General features: G+C 39.7%; 1 protein-coding gene across 10 annotated transcripts in view; it reads right to left on the bottom strand.

Moving 5' to 3' along the window:
- LOC121316923 (receptor-type tyrosine-protein phosphatase kappa) overlaps positions 1-22,100 on the bottom strand; it is a 164,784-nt gene that overhangs the window by 88,929 nt on the left and 53,755 nt on the right. For all 10 annotated transcript variants that reach the window (XM_041252296.1, XM_041252298.1, XM_041252300.1 and 7 more), the window contains exons 3-4: positions 20,856-21,127; positions 4,283-4,364 (exon numbers count right to left, since the gene is read on the bottom strand). In XM_041252296.1, the coding sequence (XP_041108230.1) occupies positions 4,283-4,364; positions 20,856-21,127 (354 nt within the window). The remainder of the gene's footprint in view (positions 1-4,282; positions 4,365-20,855; positions 21,128-22,100) is intronic.

Below are 22,100 nucleotides of genomic sequence, written 5' to 3'. Positions count from 1 at the left end.
TCATTTTCATAAACATTTTCACAAACATTGTGGCCCCTATTCAAATTCCCAAACTAGATGCCAGAGAAGCATTCAGTGACCAAGAAAGCAAAAAAGAAAAACTGTCTGATATAAACCTTACGAAAGCATACCTACAACAGGTCAGACCCTAAAGACATTAGTAGTTATGAATGTGCATTAGCATTCGAAACAAATTCCTTTAACAAATACAGGCATACAGTTGTAAGTGCCGTGCGTCGTAAATCGAAGCGTCGTAAGTAGAGGATCGCCTGTATTAGTTTAATTAGGAGAAAATAAATCGTTCTGTCTTGCATGTGCAACCACCAACCAATACTTTTGGGATATGCTTGCCACAGGTCAGGTATTCAGAGCATTTTATATCAAAGCTGCCAATAGGCCTCTCCGGGAAGTGATGTCCTCAGTCCTGCCTACCGAAGGAATAAGTAGTCGCTCCACAGATTTCAAATACTCTTTTGCATCGAACCTGCGAATGAGTGATGCGACCTTGCAAGATTTGGTGGTCATCTTCTCTTTTCAGGGAACCAGGGTTGCATCCGTAACCTAACATTCCCTTTCAATTCAAAGACTACCACCAACCAATACTTTTGTGAAAGTATACCAAAGCTGACCGAAGAGGACAGCAAATCGAGGGATGTCTTGCTACCACCAAACTAATATTTGTGGTGCAAGCATCTAACCTCAAGGACCCTTGTGCCTAATGAAGGCATGGAGGGATCTACCACATTGAGTCAGTAGAACCTGATGAATGTATGCAGAGTAGCCCAGCTAGCCACAGTACATATTATATTATTCATATATTATTAACGAGTGCCCATGAAGTTGCCAGTAGAGTCTAGTAGAGTGTGCAGCTACCTGTCCAGATGGGGGTAAGCTGGCATTATTATACGCAGTTGACACTGTATCCACAATCCAATGGAACAGTTGCTGCTTGAACGAGGGTCTTTTCACCATGACAGAAAGAGCTGGCCAGACTGATGCAGCGCTCTTATCCTGCTTACATAACTTCAATGCCCAAACAGTGCAGAGGGAATTCAATCTCCGGTCCGTCTCCACCACAAAGGGAGGGGATGGAAAGCCTCTAGTTCTACAGACTGATTCAAGTGAAAAGCTGTAAAATCACCTTAGGGAGGAAAGCAGGGTTCATGTGCAATGTCACCCCGTTTCCATTGTCCCAAATACGCATTCAGGAACTGTGCAAGGACAGAGCCTGTAGCTTACTGACCCGCTTAGCGAAGGTAATGGCTAATAGAGAAGCTGCTTTCATAAGATATTTCAACTCTATGGAATGTACAGGCTCAAAAACGGAGCCTTAGTAAGAGCCTCCAATACCACATCTAGACTTCATTCGGGGAGGACATCCTTATTAGGAGGACGTAACCACCGAGCACACTTTAGCATACGGGTCGCTAGTATATGAGCGGCTGGGGGGGACAGTCAATATATGGCTGCTAGGTACACTTTCAAAAGGGGGGGGGGGGGGGGGGGGGTCTACCTGCCTCTAACAGATCTTGCAGAAACTGCAAAATATTGCTATAGGGCAATAAAATGGGGTCATGACCTCTGGTCCTGCACCAATTTTGAAAATATTTCCACTCATAGAACGCTCTTGTGGAGGGGGCCCTAGCACTTTGCAGTGTACTGACAACCCTAAGGTGGACACTGTCCTGTTCATGGCCCAGACCCACAGTTGGAGATGCCCGGTTCTGGGTGCCAGAGGGTGCCTCTCGTCTGACTGAGGAGATCCATTTGCAGTGGAATCTCCCATAGCTGGCCTCTCAGCAGCTGGCAAATGTTTGAAAACCAGATTCTCCTGGGCCATCTGTGGGCCACCAGGAAAACTACCGTCTTGTCTCTCCTGACCATCTGTACAAAGGCAGGGAGCAGCAGTAAAATGGCAGGAATGCATACAAGAGCGCCTTGGGCCACTCGTGGGCTAAGGTGTCGACTCCTAGTGGACCTCCGCAGTGGTGGAGGGAGAACCACAGGGGGCAATGGGTCATCTCTGCCATGGCAAAGAGATCGAATTGGGCTTCCCTGAAGTGTTCCCAAATACATGGCACCTCCTTTATGTGCAGGGATGTCCACTGACCCGGCAAGGACCCACTGACTCCACTGTTGCCCAGACCGCACCCCAACCAGTGTTGGATGCATCTGTCAACATCACTTGATGGCTGTGTACCACTTCCATCCTTATGTCTTTGTGCAGGTGAGAGGTGTGTTCTATGAGACGGATGGCTTGTTTGAGAAGTGTTTCAACTTCTTTCTTGAGAGCCAAGACATAGAGAGGGCCATTCACAGATGTAACTGAGGCTGCTGAGGTGGAGCCTGTCTTGGAGGCTGCCTGGGACAGTTCCTCTGGAAGTGTCTCCCTGATGTGCTGGGGCCCCACGTCCGGCGTTTACCCCTTCTTGCTGACAGCCCTGTGTATTAGCTGCCATGGAGGCCGGAAGGGGTGCCTCAGGTCATACCGTGGCACAGTGGTGACTGGAACTGGCTGGGTTACCGTAGGAACTGCCGGATGCCAACGATTCATCCTCTCTCTTGCCAGGGCATGGGAGGGGAGCATTGCAGCCACCTGCCGAGATGCCTCCTGCTCCCTGTGGGAGTGTTGCAATATCTCCTCCACCGCTGGCCCATAGGAGATAGGTGCGTCCAATAGGGCAGACTTGTCCGCATCTGGGATCCTCGCCTGAGACAGTCACAGCTGCCTGCGTGCTACCACCAAGCCTGCCAGGATTCTGCACAGGGCTTGCCCCTGGAAGCTGTAGATCTATAATATCGTACCTGAGACCAGACATAGCTCTGAGTCTAGCAGTTCGAGAAGAGATACAGATCGCAGCATGCCATCCAGGTAGGCCGTCACGAGGCCTCCTGTGTTGGCCAGACGTGTTACCTGCACTTCAGCTGTGTACGCCTTTGAGGTGGCCTTCTGTGATCCTGCATCTGCGGTTAGGGCACACAGGACCTTTGGACAGGTCTCCCACTGGAGGGGCTCGCACTAAAGCCGCTATGGTGGAATCCACCAGCGGAAACTGTCCCAGCTCCCCATGCACCCTCCAAGAGGCCAGAGGGGTCAATAGCCTGCTACCTGACCAGGCACTCCAGGACCTGAGCCATCTGGCTCTTCAGGTCTGCAATACCTTTGGCATGCCTCAATTCTCGACCGCTTGCTGCTCCTTGGAGGGGAGCTTGAGCGGCTGCTTGTGTGCCAGGGATACTCTGCGCAGTGCTCGAAAGGCAGGCGGGGGGCTGGGGGAGGCTCCGGAGGCCACAGACAGTTCATCTGAGCCGACCATAAAGGTCTTGCCAGTGAACTGTGCCAGCCTCTTGCACAGGGTTTTGTCCCTGGAATTGGTGCAAATGGAGCAGAATGTGCTATCTTCTAAAGGTAGAAGAGGCGTCCTGCCTGCCCAAGACCCGGAAACATTATGAGCGTTTGTCCTGTGGGGGAAGATTCACCTTGCAGGATGTGCAAGGGCGAAAGCCTGACATTATATTTCTCAGGTCCCGAGGCACTAAGGTTCTAGGGCACTGAGGCACAGATTGGTTGCTGGGCTTTAAGACATCAAAGGTGTCAAAGCACCGATAACCCTAAGGCTCTGGAGCAGTAAAGCACAGAGGCACCGAGATGCTCTGCAGCATCAACAGGGCCAAGCTACAAGGTTAGTAGAAGCAGACTGAAGTCGCTAGGCAATGTAGGCTGTTCATATTATTTATATCAATGGAGCGCAGTTGCGCAGTGTTTGCTCAGGTTTCAGGTGCCAAGTTCGGATTCCTGGGAAGAGGCAAGCTGACTACCAGCAAACCAATTGCAAGGGAATTACAGAAACTCAAAAGAGAGTTTTTTTAAAAAACAGGATGCTCAGATTCTAAAAACTTTGACTGGCTACAATAACAGCAGAAGCAAGCAAGCTTTGAACCCCAAATTAATCGAGGCATGCCTTCCTACAATTGTGCCTGTAATGACCCTGACAGTTACTGAACTGGGGTTTCCAGCACCTTTATGGTGTACATGCATCTTAATTTTATTAACCGCTCAGATGTGAAATAAGATTGTTATAGTAATGGTTACCATTTACCATTTAAGCACCTGCTCGTGATTATGATCTTTCACATTTCCTACATCTTCAGGTGATATCTTCCATCTTTCCTCTTACTTTTAGCTTGTCATTTCTCTACTTATCTTCATTTATATACATCAAAGTAGACCCATCACTAAGAACCCAGAAGCAGAATAATTATCATAAGTATAATTACTTACCACATGGATAGCTCAAAACCTGGATATCATCAATTGCAATGTAACCCATCTTCCCCTCTGAGACTTGCGCTTCAAATATAACCTGTCAAATTGAAAGGAATAACATTTTTTTACAGCACGTTTGAGCTGAATTTCCCCGGGTTGATTTGAATGGATTCATTTTGAGGTCTTGCAAGCACAAAAAGAAGATTACATTTGTTTTATTCATGTTACTTACATTTCATATGGCTAAGAATTGTAATGGTTTGAAACATGGAAATTATTTTAAAAAGTACAAAACAAAATATAAATGTCAAAAAAAAAATATATATATATATTATACACACACACACATACACAGCTCTGGAAAAAATTAAGAGACCACTTCAAAATTATCAGTTTCTCTGGTTTTACTATTTATAGGTATGTGTTTGGATAAAATGAACATTTTTGTTTTATTCTATAAACTACTGACAACATTTCTCCCAAATTCCAAATAAAAATATTGTCATTTAGAGCATTTATTTGCAGAAAATGACAACTGGTCAAAATAACAGAAAAGATGCAGTGTTGTTAGACCTCGAATAATGCAAAGGAAATAAGTTCAGATTCATTTTTAAACACAATACTAATGTTTTAACTTAGGAAGAGTTCAGAAATCAATATTTGGTGAAATAACCCTGATTTTCAAGCACAGCTTTCATGCGTCTTGGCATGCTCTCCACCAGTCTTTCACATTGATGTTGGGTGACTATGCCACTCCTGGCGCAAAAATTCAAGCAGCTCGGCTTTGTTTGATGGCTTGTGACCATCCACCTTCTTCTTGATCACATTCCAGAGGTTTTCAATGGGGTTCAGGTCTGGAGATTGGGCTAGCCATGACAGGGTCTTGATCTGGTGGTCCTCCATCCACACCTTGATTGACCTGGCTGTATGGCATGGAACATTGTCCTGCTGGAAAAACCCATCCTCAGAGTTGGGGAACATTGTCAGAGCAGAAGGAAGCAAGTTTTCTTCCAGGACAACCTTGTACTTGGCTTGATTCATGCCAAAGCTGCACGATTCCAGCCTTGCTGAAGCACCCCCAGATCATCACCGATCCTCCACCACATTTCACAATGGGTGCGAGACACTGTGGCTTGTAAGCCTCTCCAGGTCACCGTCTAACCATTAGACGACCAGGTGTTGGGCAAAGCTGAAAATTGGACTCATCTGGGGGTGCTTCAGCAAGGCTTGAATCGGGCAGATTTGTCTTTGTGAAGGGCGCATGAATCAAGCCATGTACAAGGTTGTCCTGGAAGAAAACTTGCTTCCTTCTGCTCTGACAATGTTCCCCAACTCTGAGGATGGGTTTTTCCAGCAGGACAATGTTCCATGCCATACAGCCAGGTCAATCAAGGTGTGGATGGAGGACCCTGTCATGGCCAGCCCAATCTCCAGACCTGAACCCCATTGAAAACCTCTGGAATGTGATCCAGAGGAAGATGGATGGTCACAAGCCATCAAACAAAGCCGAGCTGCTTGAATTTTTGTGCCAGGTATGGCATAAAGTCACCCAACATCAATGTGAAAGACTGATGGAGAGCATGGCAAGATGCATGAAAGCTGTGCTTGAAAATCAGGGTTATTTCACCAAATATTGATTTCTGAACTCTTCCTAAGTTAAAACCATTAGTATTGTGTTTAAAAATGAATCTGAACTTATTTCCTTTGCATTATTCGAGGTCTAACAACACTGCACCTTTTTTGTTATTTTGACCAGTTGTCATTTTCTGCAAATAAATGCTCTAAATGACAATATTTTTATTTGGAATTTGGGAGAAATGTTGTCAGTAGTTTATAGAATAAAACAAAAATGTTCATTTTACCCAAACACATACCTATAAATAGTAAAACCAGAGAAACTGATAATTTTGAAGTGGTCTCTTAATTTTTTCCAGAGCTGTATATAATGACAAAAACAAATGTATCCTATTGTCAACTAAAATATTCCTACACATTTGCAATTAACCATGACAGTGAAATGAAATAGTAAGTGTTCTTTTTTGAATGAATATAAATAACATGCTTCATGCTCCTCATGACTATTTTGCATCAGTACAAACATCTATAGCTGTTCTGTTTAATGCGTAGCTACAGCTTCTGACCGATTTTATTGCCACATGCTTGACCTAATGCAAGTCAATTCCAATGTTTCATGTTGAAACAGTGCTGTACACACTGGCAAATGACAATGTTCAGCCACTGCCATGCTGCAAAAAAAAAAAAAAAAAAAAACACCTTACTGAGCCTACATTCACTTTGGTTTCTACACACCATCACCTAGAATGCTGAAGGTGGCAAATTCAGTGTAATTAGATCTCGAAGAACTGCATTTCTGGACTATTAATCAAACAACTGAAGTAGAATTAAGCACAGAGAAAGAAAAGGCTCTGCAAATCATGTGAACCTAATATTGAAAATACCAATGCCTCAATAGATAGAATGAATATGCAAGACGAAATTAGGAAACACGCTGCAGCAACGTGGATGAGGGACGCAGCAGACAGGCTTTTGTGGAAGAATCTTGGGGAGGCCTTCATCCAGCAGTATATTGACCTCTTGAACTACTATCCACTACATATCAAAGTTCGACATTAGCCACGGCCCTGCGGCCCTGGGCTGGTAGAGATTGCAGTTAGGTCTGTAGTTATGTAGCACCACAGGCCTGACTGGGCTGGTTACATATTTTAAGTACTATATACAGTATAATGCTTGGCTTCCATTTCATTAATCCCAAAAAATTGTCTAGTGTTGCAAAAAGCTGAAAACAACAAAATCGCACTGGCTTGCCCATTTTTTAAAACAAATAATGAAAGAAAAAAATAATAATTAATAGTTTGCAACACAGCAGATGTTTGTCTGCTGTGACTGCAGTGAGAAATCCACGAGATGCCTCGATTGATACCCAGATACGCCTTATTGAAGCTGTACAATGGGATTGAATGTTTAAACTTTTGATTTGGGATACGACGTGGTCTGATCAGAAATGTCATTGTCTTTCCAGGACTTGTTGGTATCAGCAATAAAACTAGTGCCGACTTGGAAGAAGGCTACACAAGAGTAAGAGCTTGAATACAGTACAGTACTTTTATTTTTGAGCAAGCACATCAATGTGATCAATGTCATTCAATTGATGTGAATGTCATCAATTATTATTAAGCCTTTATTTAAAGAAACAGCCAATGTTGGTTATTATTTTAAAATAACCATGTCACTTCTAGATTGGGAGTGGACCTTTCCTCTGGATAGCTCATTGACCATTTCGTTAGTATTTTACTTGAGAACAAAGAGTGCCAGTAGATTAGTATAGTCAAAATACAGAACCCTGTTAAATCTTTGGGGGACACGATGTGGCTGCCTCATCTTCAACATGCACTTACAGCACTCAAGAGATTTTACTCCAGTCCTGACACATCTGGAGCACAGAGTTGAAGCAAAAGCAAACTCTCCAGAAATGATTGGAAGAGCATGGTTAGTCAGTCATGTTCTAAAGAATTATGGATCTCTTTAGTTAGTCTTCCTCATGCTAGACATACTGGAGCAGCAGTCATGTCTTAGCATAAAGTTTCAGGAGGATGCCACAAATTTGTATGCTTACTAAAACTTTGTTGTGATTTTTTTTTCATACATTAATATGGAAAAGAATAGTTATTTTGAATTAAAATATATGTCCTCAGTTTATGTGATCACTTATTGTGTACCTTCTGTTATTTAAGCAAGTCTTTTTGCATACAGTTCTGTATTTTGCATGGATTGTTCACCTGTTTAATCACTTCACTACATCCACGTTTTAACTACAATGGTAGGTCTTATCAGATATAGATGTAAACACAAGCCTGAGGGTAGCATTGCAAGACACAGAAAAATAGAAATATGTGCAAGATACCAAAACATTTTTTTTAAATATACTGGGCCAGTAAAAACACTAGCTCATTAGACAAAGGGGCCAGTAGTTAAATCTAAAACATAGAGCCCTGGATATAAACAATGCATTATCTTTTGGTTCACCTCATCCACATACATTTTTAATAAACAAGCAAACGTAATAAAAGGATCTTGTGACGTATCAAACAAGTGGCAAAAACAAAGTGAGACCACTGCTTAGTCTGCTGACTACTCCCTAATCACCTCCTGCTTTAGTGCAAGAAATACTGGTACATTTACCTTCCAATACGTTATTTGGGAAAGGGTTACAGACGAGTACACTGAAAGGACAGAAAATGTTTTGGCGATTCAAATTCAGACCAGATCCTGACCAAAAAAGTACACTTTCTAACCCACACCGCTAAAAAGTTCACATTCCGACCAGCTTTACAGGTGACCCGTGGGTACCCGACCCGATACAGGACTCCAGCTCTACTGACATTGAGACTTCAGAATTAAGGGGAGGGTGGCCGTGTCATGGGCATTCTTTCAAGGCGCATCATTGACTGACATTTACACTGCATACATTCACCAGGTTCTACCGAATCAATGTGGTAGATCCTTCTACGCATTCATTAGGCACAAGGCATCCTTGAAGGTGCACGCATGCACCACTAACGCTAGTTGGCGGTAGTGAGGCGTCCCTTGATTGCTGTCCACTCACGCTCCCTCATGACTGCTCCGGTATACTTTCCCAAAAGTATTGGTTGGTGGTTGTCTTTGCATTGAAAGGGAACATTGGGTTATTAACAGTAACACTGGTTCGTTCCCTGAAAGAAAAGATGACCACCAAACCTTCAGAGGTCGCATCACTCACATTTCGTGGGTTCAATGCAAAAGAGGAAGTGAGCCCCGTCGAACTACTACTTATTCCCTCGGCAGGCAGGACCGAGGACGTCATTCCATGGAGGGGCCTATCGGCAACTCTGACAAAAAATGCTCAGAGTACCTACCTAAGGCAGGCATCTCTCAAAAGCATTGGTTGGTTGTTGTCTTCTTTCAGTGAACCAGGGTTACGTTAAGTTACTTTTTTTTTTTTTTTTTTTTAGACTGACCCGGTTCACAATGGGGAGGCGAGGAGAAAGAATAAGTGAACAGACTGCTTTTGGATCCCCCCCAAGGAATTAACAAAATCGACATTTGCGCACATTAGGTTTCCCAGACTGAAACATACTGGTCAAAAGCCTACTGTCCCCCAGGGAAGATATCTGCAGAAAATTAACAAAGTGCTTAGATTTATTTGTTTTTCATTTTAGAAACTAAAGATGGATGAACGGTTGTACATGCCAAGCATAAAATGCACATAAATTAGGTAGCAGTCAGTAACTACTTATAAATTAAGTAACAATCAGAATGCATTGACAGTAATAATTAGGTGTCGTCATATGAAACTGAGCTTGAAGTAGTAGGCATGCAATAAGGACAACCTCCACAGCACTCCTCTGGCTGTACTTATTTGCACCCAAACTTTGCAAGGAATTTGTTTCATTGCAGCCTTCCGTCTCGGGAGGGGCAAAACTTTCACCATGGTTTTTGTTCATGTATTTGGGCTGCAGATTATTTTTATCTGCATGTAGGGGTTATCTATCACTTGCCTCTAGTTCAGAGACATGCAGAGACTAGTCTAACCAGGAAAGCAATTTTGCATCATGGAGATTTAAATTGAACATGACAGTGCATGTTCATCTGTGAAGCACTGTAGTCTGATCTGGCCAATACCACTATCTCCTCTATACTGAAGGCAGAGCTTGTGTACCTGCACTTTTCTCTATAGCTACATGGGAATTCAAATTGACCAGCACTACTGCCAATTATTCCTCTCTCAATTAAGTAAAAAAATAAATAAATAACTGCTTAGTGTAGCAATATGACAAGTCTCAAGATAAAAAAGCAATTGGGGCAACATTTACTATGCATTTATTTATTTATTTATCAGTTGTTATAAATCTGTGAATGTTTTAAAAGATGGGACAGTTACGTATTAGGCTGCATCCACACTGGACACGACTAGGAAACAATCCAAAAGACTGGAAATAACACGACCCCGTGAATTCCTATTGGACATACTAGAGATGGGCTGTCCCATTACAAAACAGGTCTTGTTTTGACAAAAGGTTACCACTCTGACCTCCGGCAACTCAGTTGTAAAATAAAGGCTGGACTTGTAAAATCTATAGATCAGGAGTTTTTGAACATCCCATTATACACTCGGAACAGCCTCAAATCGTCGGGGCATGGTCTCTAGAAGGTGTCTAAAGCGTTTTTCACAGGGATGCTGGCCCATGTTGACTCCAATTTTTCCCACAGTTGTGTCAAGTTGGCTGGTAGTGGATCTCTACTCCGAATAGCTCGTTCCATCTCATCCCACAGATGTTCAATTGGATTGAGATCTGGTGACTGGGCAGGCCACTGCAGAAAGCTGAATTCATAGTCATGTTTGTGGAACCACTCCTGGACAATCCTAGCCTTGTGGCATGGGGCATTATCCTGCTGCAAAAATCCATTAGCAGATGGATACACTGCTGCCATGAAGGGATGCACCCGACTGGCAATGATGTTCAGATATCCTGTGGCATTCAAACGTTGCTCCACTTTTATCAAGGGGTCCAATGTGTGCCATAAAAAAAAAAAAAACACTTCACACCATTCACCTAGTCAGTCTATTTTATGGAAAGAGGTAGGTGTTCCTAATGTTTTGTACACAGTGTATATATCAAACAGTTTTATTATTTTTGTTTTTTCTGTGGTACCAGTAGCAGTCTGATGTCAGCAGACAGCTGGTCAATAGTCGTATAGTTGAACTGATATTTTCAATAAAATTATTTTGTTACACATTTATATATACGCAACTTACTGCAATCTCAATTACATTTCTTTACAAATTCCTTCTTTGACCCTTTTCGTTTATTAACTAAGTATTTTAAAAGGTCAACATTATTATAATTATGTTGTTGTTATGCACTACATAATCACCACCTTCATTATTAATTATTAAAATCTCTTATGCGCAGGTCATCACTTAGCTTGTATTATTACTTTTCCACATTTTATTGTATTACAACATGGAATCAAAATGGATTTAATTAGGAGTTTTTGCCACTGATCAACACAAAAAAGTCCATGATGTCAAAGTGAAAAATAAAATGCACAAATTGTTCTAAATTAATTTTAAATGAGCTTGGTAATTTTGGAATGTGTCTCATTGAATACAAACCTGTTGCTGGCTTTGTATAGAATAGTAGGACCTTGGTAATATTTATTTGTTTTGTGACTCTCCACAAAACTTCACTTTGTGCCACGGAAACATTTAGTGAACAAAATGTTATTCATCATACAAACAAACATACAAACCAAAAAAAGCCACAACTTAAAATTAGGTCACATGTTCAAGTTGTGCGAATGCGGGATCTTTTATTTGCCATTTTTTTTACCAGGTTCTACCGAATCAATGTGGTAGATGCTTCTATCCCCTCCATTAGGCAGAAGGCATCCTTGAAGCCTAATGAATGCGTATCCAGTCTACATGCTGGATATGTAGACTGCATGCATGGTCCAATTCATTTTTGCTTATTAATAAACTTGTTTACGCAACTTGCATAAATCGGATAGAAAATGTCTTTGTGCTGCTAAATGCATCACCTGAAAGCCACCCAGGCATTGTCTTCTTTCTGAATGTCTTTGTAGTCATTCAATTTGCAGTCACATAATACTACTTATACTGCTGCACCTCAAATTAACTTTTTGTCATCCGTTATTAACTTGTTTTGAGGTGTGACTTGTTTTGAGGCGTGTGTTTGACGTGGAAAGGGTGTTAACCTTGCTTCTGATTGGTCAGTTTCATTCAGTCACGCGATGAAAAAAAAATAGAAACAGGTTCTATTTTAGCTACGTGAAATTCTGCTGGTGTGGACACTCCATTTTGACTGCAGTGACTTCTACATTATTAGCTCAATATTTTGATGTACATAATTTCAGCAAACAATTATGAATACAAATGAATCTTAACTTCACATTAAAAAGTACTTTTTTCTCCAAATATGAAATTTACAGCAAGCATTCTCAGCAATAAACCGACACTACTAGAGTGCTCTCTTGTTTTTTCACAATTCAAATCATTCCCAAATTCATGGTTAGGCCAACTCGACAGTACATTGTAAACCATTCACTAGCTGTCCACATACCACACTTTTGACTTGCAAGTAGTGAAAACAGGAAGCCCTGTACATTTTATATGTATTTTAACACAATGGATTTGCAGCTTCAAAAACATGTTTTTTTTGTTTGCGCTTTCCTGTAATGAAGAAAAATCTATCCATAAAAAGCACTTCTGATGTATGTTTTCTTTCTGTGCAAGCAGTTTTTTATTGAAATTCTTTAAGGTATGATTATTTCTCTGTGCAAAAATAGCCTTTAAAATTACTTCCTGTAATTGTCACAGCAGCATTTCACTTCTCTGAAAAACACAGGCTCTTTAGTGGCCTCAGTGCAGTACATTCTCCATCAGCTCTCAACTAATGTCTTAAACCTCAACTCTGTCACTTAGCACTAAGACCAGAATGCCAGGAGGTTTAGAAATATAAGTATCCATGGAGTTTATACTAAATGTTTGGATAGCACCCCGTTCTTGGTTTGTTTTATATATGCATTTTTTCCTTTGTTTTACCATTATTCAGTCATATTCTGTTAACTTGTTTAATTATGTTAAATCAAATTTCAATTGTGTGTGTAACAAGTTTGACTGGATCATACCATAAAACCAGCAATCTAGCAGTGTATAATTGTTTTGATTGAGTCATCTTACTAAATGTGAATATTGGTGTCAGTTTTATATGCTTCTAAAATAAAGCCAATCTAACTGCTGGCTAGCCTTCAATTAGTTCACACGTAGTTAAATCAAATGAATGACATGAACATTACCAAACAAATAATTGCATGACCTTTATTGAGAGGCACTACATTGCCAACATACCCTTGCATGTATTGCCAGTAAATCTTAAGGTTATTAAAACTTGCTTTCAGTTTTAAGGAAAAAGGGGGGACAAAAACAAGCAGGCCAACTTGTGCATGTACAGCCCAAAATGCAAAGCTTCTGGGATCCCACAAGCATTCAGACCCAAACACCAAACTGAAAAACACCCTAGCTGGAAAACAGGGCTACATTTGTGACAGAGATGAGAGCCTGAATGCTGTGATCATTATGGCTTGAGGGTTGTCTTCCTATTGAGGGCAGATAGAAGACTGGACTGAAAACCAAGACTGGACAGCTGGACCGATTGAGTTGCCACATGGTGCTGAACCAGGAACAGACGGTACAGCTGTGAAGGTGCCTGGAGCTACTATAGCCCTAACTCTCCCGGCTGGTGTCATCGCGAGGCAGTGGTGTCTAGGGAGTCATATGTTCCAATAGGTATTTGAGAAAAGAAGCCCGCGAATAGGTAGTAAATGGCTTCTTATTTCAATAAGTATTAGGAGGCAAGAAGTCAATTGCTGATTCCACCATCTCTCTTTTGAACACGTGCAGATTGTTGTTGGCTCCCCCAAAATCCTTTATGTAACAATTTTGCTTTAGAAAAATTGCTAAAGTAGAAATATAAAGTTGCATAATTCAGTAGTTACGGCTTTAAAAAAAGGTAGAGAGCAGTTTATGGAGACAACTTATTTTACAGATTACCACAACATCATTCTCTCTAGATGAACATTGTACAGTGTGTCGCATTTTGAGTGATCGCTTACAATTTGAACATTAAGTTCATTGAGCTGGTACAATTGAACCACTTTTGGGTAATGTGTATTCTCCTATAAGACATCCTCAGTGCACTCTGGAAAGCTTTTAAACCAATACAATACAGAAAATCGGTGCTCACAAGAGCAATATATAGTTTATAAATGAGTACATATATTGACACTGCAGTACTTTTTCAAATATATATTGCTTAATATATAGGGGAAAAAATCTTTATGAGGCTATCATACATTTGCATATTCCATATATAGGGTGACCAGATTTTCAAAGCTCAAAACCAGGATGTATTGTTAAATAATTGATCAGATTAAATTATTTAAATATAGGCTATTTGAAATGGTTATTTAAATAGCCATCCTCTCATTATTAGTATTATCTTTGTTTGTTAAGCAGCTAGATAATTACAGAACACTTCTGGGTGCTTGATTTGCGGCTAATTAGTTTAAGTAGCCATATTGTATTATACATATTGCATACTTTTACATAGAGTTCAACACTAATAACAATAATAATAAATAATAATAAATTTGTTTTGGCATTTCCTTTCTTTACTCACTGTGTCAGGCTCTATTTATTGACGCTGATGTGCTTTAACCTGTCTGGGCAAAATCCGCCAGAAATGAACAGCTACAAAATTACCGTATTACACACAATTGTAGAACAAACTAAAGGAAAACGCCTGTGTTAATCACTTTATAAAAATAATGTTATTGATTACCCTAGTACCAAACTAAAAGTTATTTATGTTAATTGACAAAAGCTGAAATTCTGGAGATTGAGCAAAAATGTCAAACACTGGGGCCTTTGATGGGAAACTGGGACTGCCCCAGCTAAACCGGGACGTCTGGTCCCTATCCATACATCCCCATATAAAGACTAGAATATATAATCTGTCTCCATATGAGGTTGCCATGTATGAAAAGGTGAATACCTGTACATGGTTCACAGCCTCCACATGGCTATGTTATACTCCACAAGCATGCAAAATTCTTAACTGATGTACAAACTGATATTTTAGTAAGTGAGAATGTTTATGGGATGCAGGTTTCTACTAAGCAAAGATACCAATAACAAGAATGTTAGCAACATACATTTCCCCTAGCACAGCTATAATCAGAAAGATAGGAGTATCAAGAAAGTAGACCATGCAGCTAACACCTAAAAATGTAAGTGCCACACATATATCCAGGTGCCTCTGCATACCAGGTTCTGGAAACTGGATAAGCAGGTATCTAGCTATTTAAAGATGCAAGTATGACATGCGTTCACAGTTGGACATACGCCTCCACCATCCCTGTTGGCAGCTGTGTATAGAGTGTAATATAAAGTATGTTTTGACAACCATCTGTGCCAGAACAAAAAAACAAAAACAAATGACAAATATTCCTCACGGAACAATGTCACTGCACAAGACCAATTAAGTTCAATAAACAGCATCTTCATGTTTGAGCAAAATGCCCTCTCAAAAAGTCACATGACCACAATATGGAGTCTACAGTAGGCCACAGGCCAAAGTGAGTCAGCAGTCCATTTTACCTAGAGTTTTTACCACTGCAAATAAGAAAGTTGCATCTCAAATACTCTTGAGTTGCAGGTGTCACTGACAATGTTCTTTACAAAAAACAAAAAAGTACACCGCCCTTAACACAAGCATGGTTAAATAAAAGCAAGACTATTAAGAAAAACAAAATGTCCTTTGAGAGTGGAAAACACTTAATGGTTCTTTCAACAAAACTGTATTAATACAAATTGATTTTTATAGAACAAAATTACCAGAGCAAGGACAATTTTTACCTGCTTTCAGGAAACCGCTTAATTTGACATGGGTCCAAGAGACTCATTGCAACACTCATCGCCACATTTTAACAAACAATATTAAAATATACAGTACAGGCACAAGGAGGCTATTGGCCTCAGTGAACTCTTAATTTTAACTGACTTCATGCAATTACTCTATGCCAATACATGTTTCCCAGTAGGGAAATTCTCTCAGATATCACTTACAGTAGTTGTTAAAGATAATGTAACTATGAAAGAAGTAGAGTCGCCCCCCCCCCCCCTCCCTCCAAGTCCCCCATGTAGTCTTTTGTTTCTAACTCAACTGGTTTTCGGAACCGACAGTCAAGTTACACACAATAAAAAGCTTTAGCTCAATGCCGCTCTTCCATTAAGTCAGTGACAGAGCTTGAGGGTTAAGTAAGCCCACGGCAACTGCTTTACATTTAATAAGACAGCAATTTAATAAATGACCAAGCTTATTACAGTTACAAACTCCACAAGCATAAACATTAACTGACCTAACATCACAATGGTTTATGAATCTTCTTGTAAACAGAATTACAGTAAATGAATAAACGCAGGTCTTAAAACCATCCAATTACATCAGTTATAAAACCTACTTCAAAAATAATTCCCAACCCAGTTCACTAACCACACACTTCAAAATGACAACTTTTAAAAATTGTAGTTCTATTTTGCATTTCAAATTCTGTTTGGAAAGGTAGGTCAGAAAATGCATTTTAAAAACATTTAGTCTATGTACAAAATACACAATAAAAGCTTAACTGATATTTTTCAATTGTATTAAATTAATTCAATCTGTAATTCAATTCAAATTGTACTAATGATGTGTCAGTGTCCAGCAGTGCATCACGTATTTAAGACACTTGACATATTAGAATTGTGGAGGGATTTATTGAATGTGTATCATTTAAATGCATTCATTAACAATTGCTTAACATTTGCAAATATGATTTCTAAAGAGTTCTTAATTTCATTTAAAAATAAAAGCCCTGAAAGAAACTGCAACATGCCAGTACTGGCCTGCTTGACCATTTTTGTTCACACTTGAAAGCAAAACTTAATTATAAAAAAGTGTATCTCACAAATATATTATCCTCTGTGGTTTCAGCTTTATTCTCCACCTATGGTGTTCCAACATGCGTGCTTCTCGGCAGGAGCATTATATTAAAGTGGGAGTTACACATCAGTGTCAAACAAGAATTCTGTGTGTGTGTGTGTATGTATATATATATATATATATATATATATATATATATATATATATATATATATATATACACACACACACACACACACACACAATTCTTGTTTGACACTTTTTTAATGCGCAATTATTTTCCATGTTATTCTAAATCAAAAATGAAATTCGATTTGTACTTTTTTAAATTGTGTCTAAACCTAGCCTAAAGAAAGCTACATCATTCATTTATTCCAATTAGTTACACAGCAGGTCAAATTGTATTAACAATAAACTGGGGGGAAAGAGGTTTAAAATTAACAACCCCCCTAAAACTACAAAAGGCTGACACTTATACTTAAAATAACATTTTCTGTAACCATCCAGGGGTTCAATTTACTTTACAGTTTTTTGAAAGGCACATGGTCTGCCTGTCTGTTTTTTTTTTTTTTTTTTTCCTGTCAAATCAAAATGGAAATTTGAACTTGTACAAATGCATTTCTAAAGGATTGTAAAATCAATATAAAAACATACTACACTAGTTGGGAAGCTCTAAGCTCTTTCACAGACCCAGATTAGATCAATTCTGGACCTTACCTAAGGTATCACTATTGAGTCCAAGATTAGGGACAGTCAGGGTCTATAAAACCTGCCAATAGAGTGCTTTGAGAAAGCTGCTTATTAAAAATCCCGTGCTTTACCAAGGTCTGTATAACTCTCTTGTTACAAACTGCTTTAGGAGGGCACAATGACATGCATTTGACCTGCTCTCAACCCTGGGGCAGGAAGTGACCCAGCGCAGTGGCACACTCAACACTGGAAATCTAGTACACTCTGGACATCATCCTTGTATAACAGCCAAGACAAATAACTCTAGTGAAATCTATGGCCAGGTTTCCATGCAGCTTAAAGTCGTCACTCTCTCTCCACAGTCATTATTTACATGATGTAGCATGCCCATTCCACATGTTATATATAGGAAGTGTGAGGCTAAAACAGAGTACAACTTTAAGGTGTGTGTAAATAGTCTTCTGAAATGCTAAAAAAAAGTCACAATATTGACCAAACTATTTTTTGCATAGGAGGTCATACATTATGTTTAGAAGACTTTAGCGGTGCAAATCGCATTTGTGGGGCAACCTCATGGAACTTTCAACTTAACTGAAGGCCGTGCCGTCATTGTCAAGCTTCTTTGACCAAATGGGGGAGCAGAGTACAAGGTGTTTAAACACACCGATGAAGTCTCCCGCTTTGACCAGGACCGTCCCGTTTTCAAAACCAATCTTCCAGTCAGAAAAAAATCTTTCTTTATTGTTGCCATCTACTGACACAAATTCAACAAGAAAGATTTGTTTTAAAAGTACAAAAACAATGAAAAAAATGGTTCCACAAATGTTTTAAAAAAAACCACAATACAGTTCTTCTTGGATAACATGGAAATAAATTTTAAATTACACATGTTTGCAGGTTTTTACACTCCGTTTAGATTATCAGAGGAGGTATAGTAACTGGTAAAATGTGAGATTGCAAGATTGCATTTCATTGCACTGATGACTACCGTCTGACTGCTGAAATAAAAACAATCGCACATAGCTGGAGGAACCGATGCACTCAAGAGATAACATAGGTTAAGCATAAAGGAACAAAGGGCCACACCAAGATAATACCATCTTAGGCAGTGCGAGCCAGAACCAGTTCTCTTTACAACAACACATACATGACTCTCCACAGGGGGTTGCCTGGGGTGATAGAACCCACAAAGAAAAGGAAGGAGGGGGGCTGAGGTCAGTGGTTACTTAATCAAGGTGCACTCAGCACAGCTTACTTCTCTCTTTCATTAAGACTAGTATTGGAGACTTGTTGATCGAGAAAGTCCTGGAAGATCAAATCTACAGTATTGCATTGTATTATTTTGTTCTGTTATGTTTTGAACTTAAGTTTTGTACCGTGCGGTTTGCATATGAAAGTGTGATCTATACTGTTTTGCATTAAGCGTTTGTTTCCGGAATTAAACCTATTGAATAAACCAAATTTTTATCTAAAGAAACTACTCACTACTTTTAAAAAACTACTTCAGTTCTTAAATGCAGTTTGCTGCAAGAATAATATACTACATAAAGTTCCTGTAGTCCCAGTGGACAGCACTGAGAAATGCGTTGAACTCTGACTACTGATACACTGGTTCATCAATAACAAAATACATTGTAACCACATTCTAGTGGCAAAAGCCTTGCACTGTCACTGCGGGACTCTGATTCTTTATTATTATTTGTATTTCCATCATTATTATTACCAACAACAATAATATATAATGGAGGAGTTCCTGAGTGGCACATCCAGTAAAAGGCACTCCGCACTCCCTATAACCTGAAGATCACAGGTTCGAATCAAGGCTATGTCATCCGATCCAATGCCAGCCGTGACTGGGAGTTCCCAGGGGGCAGCGCACAATTGGCCAAGCGTCGCCCGGGGAGAGAGGGCTTAGGTCGGCAGAGCAATCCATGGTTCACTGCGCACCAGCGACTCCCGTGGCTCATAGGGCGCCTGTGGGTCTGCAGTGGAGCCATTCAGATCTGTGCTGTCCTCCCACACTACAGGTCTGATGGCTTCGCTGTGGATCCGCAGTGCAAAAAAAAAAAAAAAAAAAAAAAGGCAGCTTGGCAAGGACACGTTTCAGAAGACGCGTGCGTCAGTCGCCGTCTCCCCGAGTCGCCACAGGGTTGCAGCGGTGAACCAGGATTAATAGCAGAATTGGCGATTCCAAATTGGGCAGAAAAATGGGGTAAAATCATAAGCAAATGACTAAAACTAAAAAATAAAAATAATTATATAACGCAGCGAGTAGGGTAGCCTGATTTATTAGCAATATTTAAAATGTACTGTGACCTACTAAATATTTTGAATTTTTTTATATCATTAACCTAAAGTGTTGACATTTTAGTTCCATTAGTAGACTAAGGATCAGACTTGCTGAAGCTATGGTTCTGTAGGAAAATGTGGACATGACATGTACATGTGTAGATATCCTTTGGATGAGACAGTTGCATAGATCACCCCTAGTCTGTCGATTTGCATAAAAGCTTCTACTAAATGGCTAAATAATTATAACAAATGTCAAAACTTATGGAATGTTATTTTATTATTTGTATAACGCTTTGTTTCCCTCCCCTCCCGTACCATTTTTTTCGGTGGCCAAATGAGGCAAGCTGCACTTGCATTGCTTCAACACAACCTAAAAATGTAGTGGAAACCCAGTTTAAGATTACTGTAAGATATGAGCAGTTGTGTAAAGATAAACTGAAACACAAAACAAATGTTTAAATATAACCTCCCGTATTTGAATATTAATTGTGTTATTTGGAATAATCCTATTTATCTACCCTGTCATGTAACTTCATTGGTATTTAGCACAGTCTGCAGTGCTGGAGAGTGACCTAAAACAATCAATATAAAACGTTTCTAATTAACAGATTGGTCATTCTGTGGATACTTACATAAATATGAACCACTACATGACATTTTTTTTATTGTAATCTGACCTACTTAAAAAGTGCATCTGACAGCTACAAGCCATGAAGCATCCATCAGTTCAATTTAGAGATTTTTGAAGCCTGTTGTAGCTGATTAGGCTAATAAAGATATCAGGTTTTTTTTTTTTTTTTTTTTTTTTTTTTTTTTCAGAAGGCACTCTAAAAAGTAGCAAACAAAAACTGCAGTCTATATAAAAATGTGAAATACAGATCACCATCTCAAAACTCACAGCAATGTTGGATTATCACAAATGGGATGTGTTTCTTGAAATCATCCTGACAAAATATAATCTAAAAAAGCACCAAATTCAAATAGAAAAACCTTTTGATCAGAGATTTAAAAAAAAAAAAAAAAAAAAAAAAAAAGAGAATTACCTGATATTCATTAGGCCAGAAGGTACTAACAGCCAGCTCTGCTCGAAGCCAGTCTCTGCCAGTGAAGCTAGTCACATTCCAGATAGGATTAGAAAGAGGTCCTTTGTTAACCTTTACCAAGATGTTTAATGTTCCTGGGCTTGAGCCATCTTTGCTGTATAATAAGTAGTTGAAGTCAATACAGTGGGTGTCATTTTCTTTCATCACTGGAAGCTGAATACGTGCTTTTTCACCCGCGTCATGCTGCGAGGAGTCAACCATCATGTACGACCCTGTGAAAGGATTAAGATAAAAACATTAAAGTGGAGTGAAAAATCTTTAAAAGTTGTAACAGCTAGACATTGCTAATGGGACAAGTTCATTGTATAAACACCAATATATGCAAATCTTTGGACTTTGCAAATGTTAATGATCAGGAGGCAACGGTAAAAGGACAATGTCTTCAAGGAAATAAAATACATATTTAATTGCCTGCTTTGATCAATTCCATGTATTTGACTTTCTGGAGCAAGTTATGGAGAGTGCATCAGTGACCAGAGGTAGCTTACTGACCATCATATTAACTTTCTAATAGTATCACGTGTGCACTTATTTGTGTGTAGATAGATATATGATAGAAAGGTGGTGTAAACAGATGTTGAGGGAGAGAAAAAGATATTAAAATGGAGAGAACATTCCAGTGACAAATCAAACATCTCAGGGTATAAATCCAGAACAACTTACAAAAGTAGTTTTGTTAACAATATGGGGTATTTTAAAGATATGGGTCTTCATACCACTGCCTTTATAATTACAAATGACATATTGTAGTTGGTCCATTTTAGCCTTAAATGTACATCTGTTCTAATGATCCTAATACCACTTCTGTTTTAAACATATCTACTGTACTTATGGCAGCCCTGAAGCATAACACCAGAAGCAGCTCTGGACAGAATTCGCAACAGTTTGCCACACTGCCAGTTTCATATGTTCCAAGAACTGTTACACATACCACACAGTAGTAAATCTCCACTATATGTTTGGATCATTTAAGACAGCTATTCCCAGTTAAGAGCAATTTTTATTTGTAATAGGTAGGTGAAAAATGTACAACTCAGTAATTAGGCAAAGCATGGTGTTTAGCAAAGTTGGGTAATACCTGCCTGGTGGTTACAATCACAAAAGTAATGAACTACAGCATGAGTGAAGATAGCTCCTATGCATTGCTAACCTCATTTAGCAACTACTACACAATAGGTTTAGATA

This window comes from Polyodon spathula, chromosome 6 (assembly GCF_017654505.1).
Source record: "Polyodon spathula isolate WHYD16114869_AA chromosome 6, ASM1765450v1, whole genome shotgun sequence".
Classification (NCBI taxonomy): domain Eukaryota; kingdom Metazoa; phylum Chordata; class Actinopteri; order Acipenseriformes; family Polyodontidae; genus Polyodon; species Polyodon spathula.
This window is presented reverse-complemented; position numbering and strand designations above follow the sequence as displayed.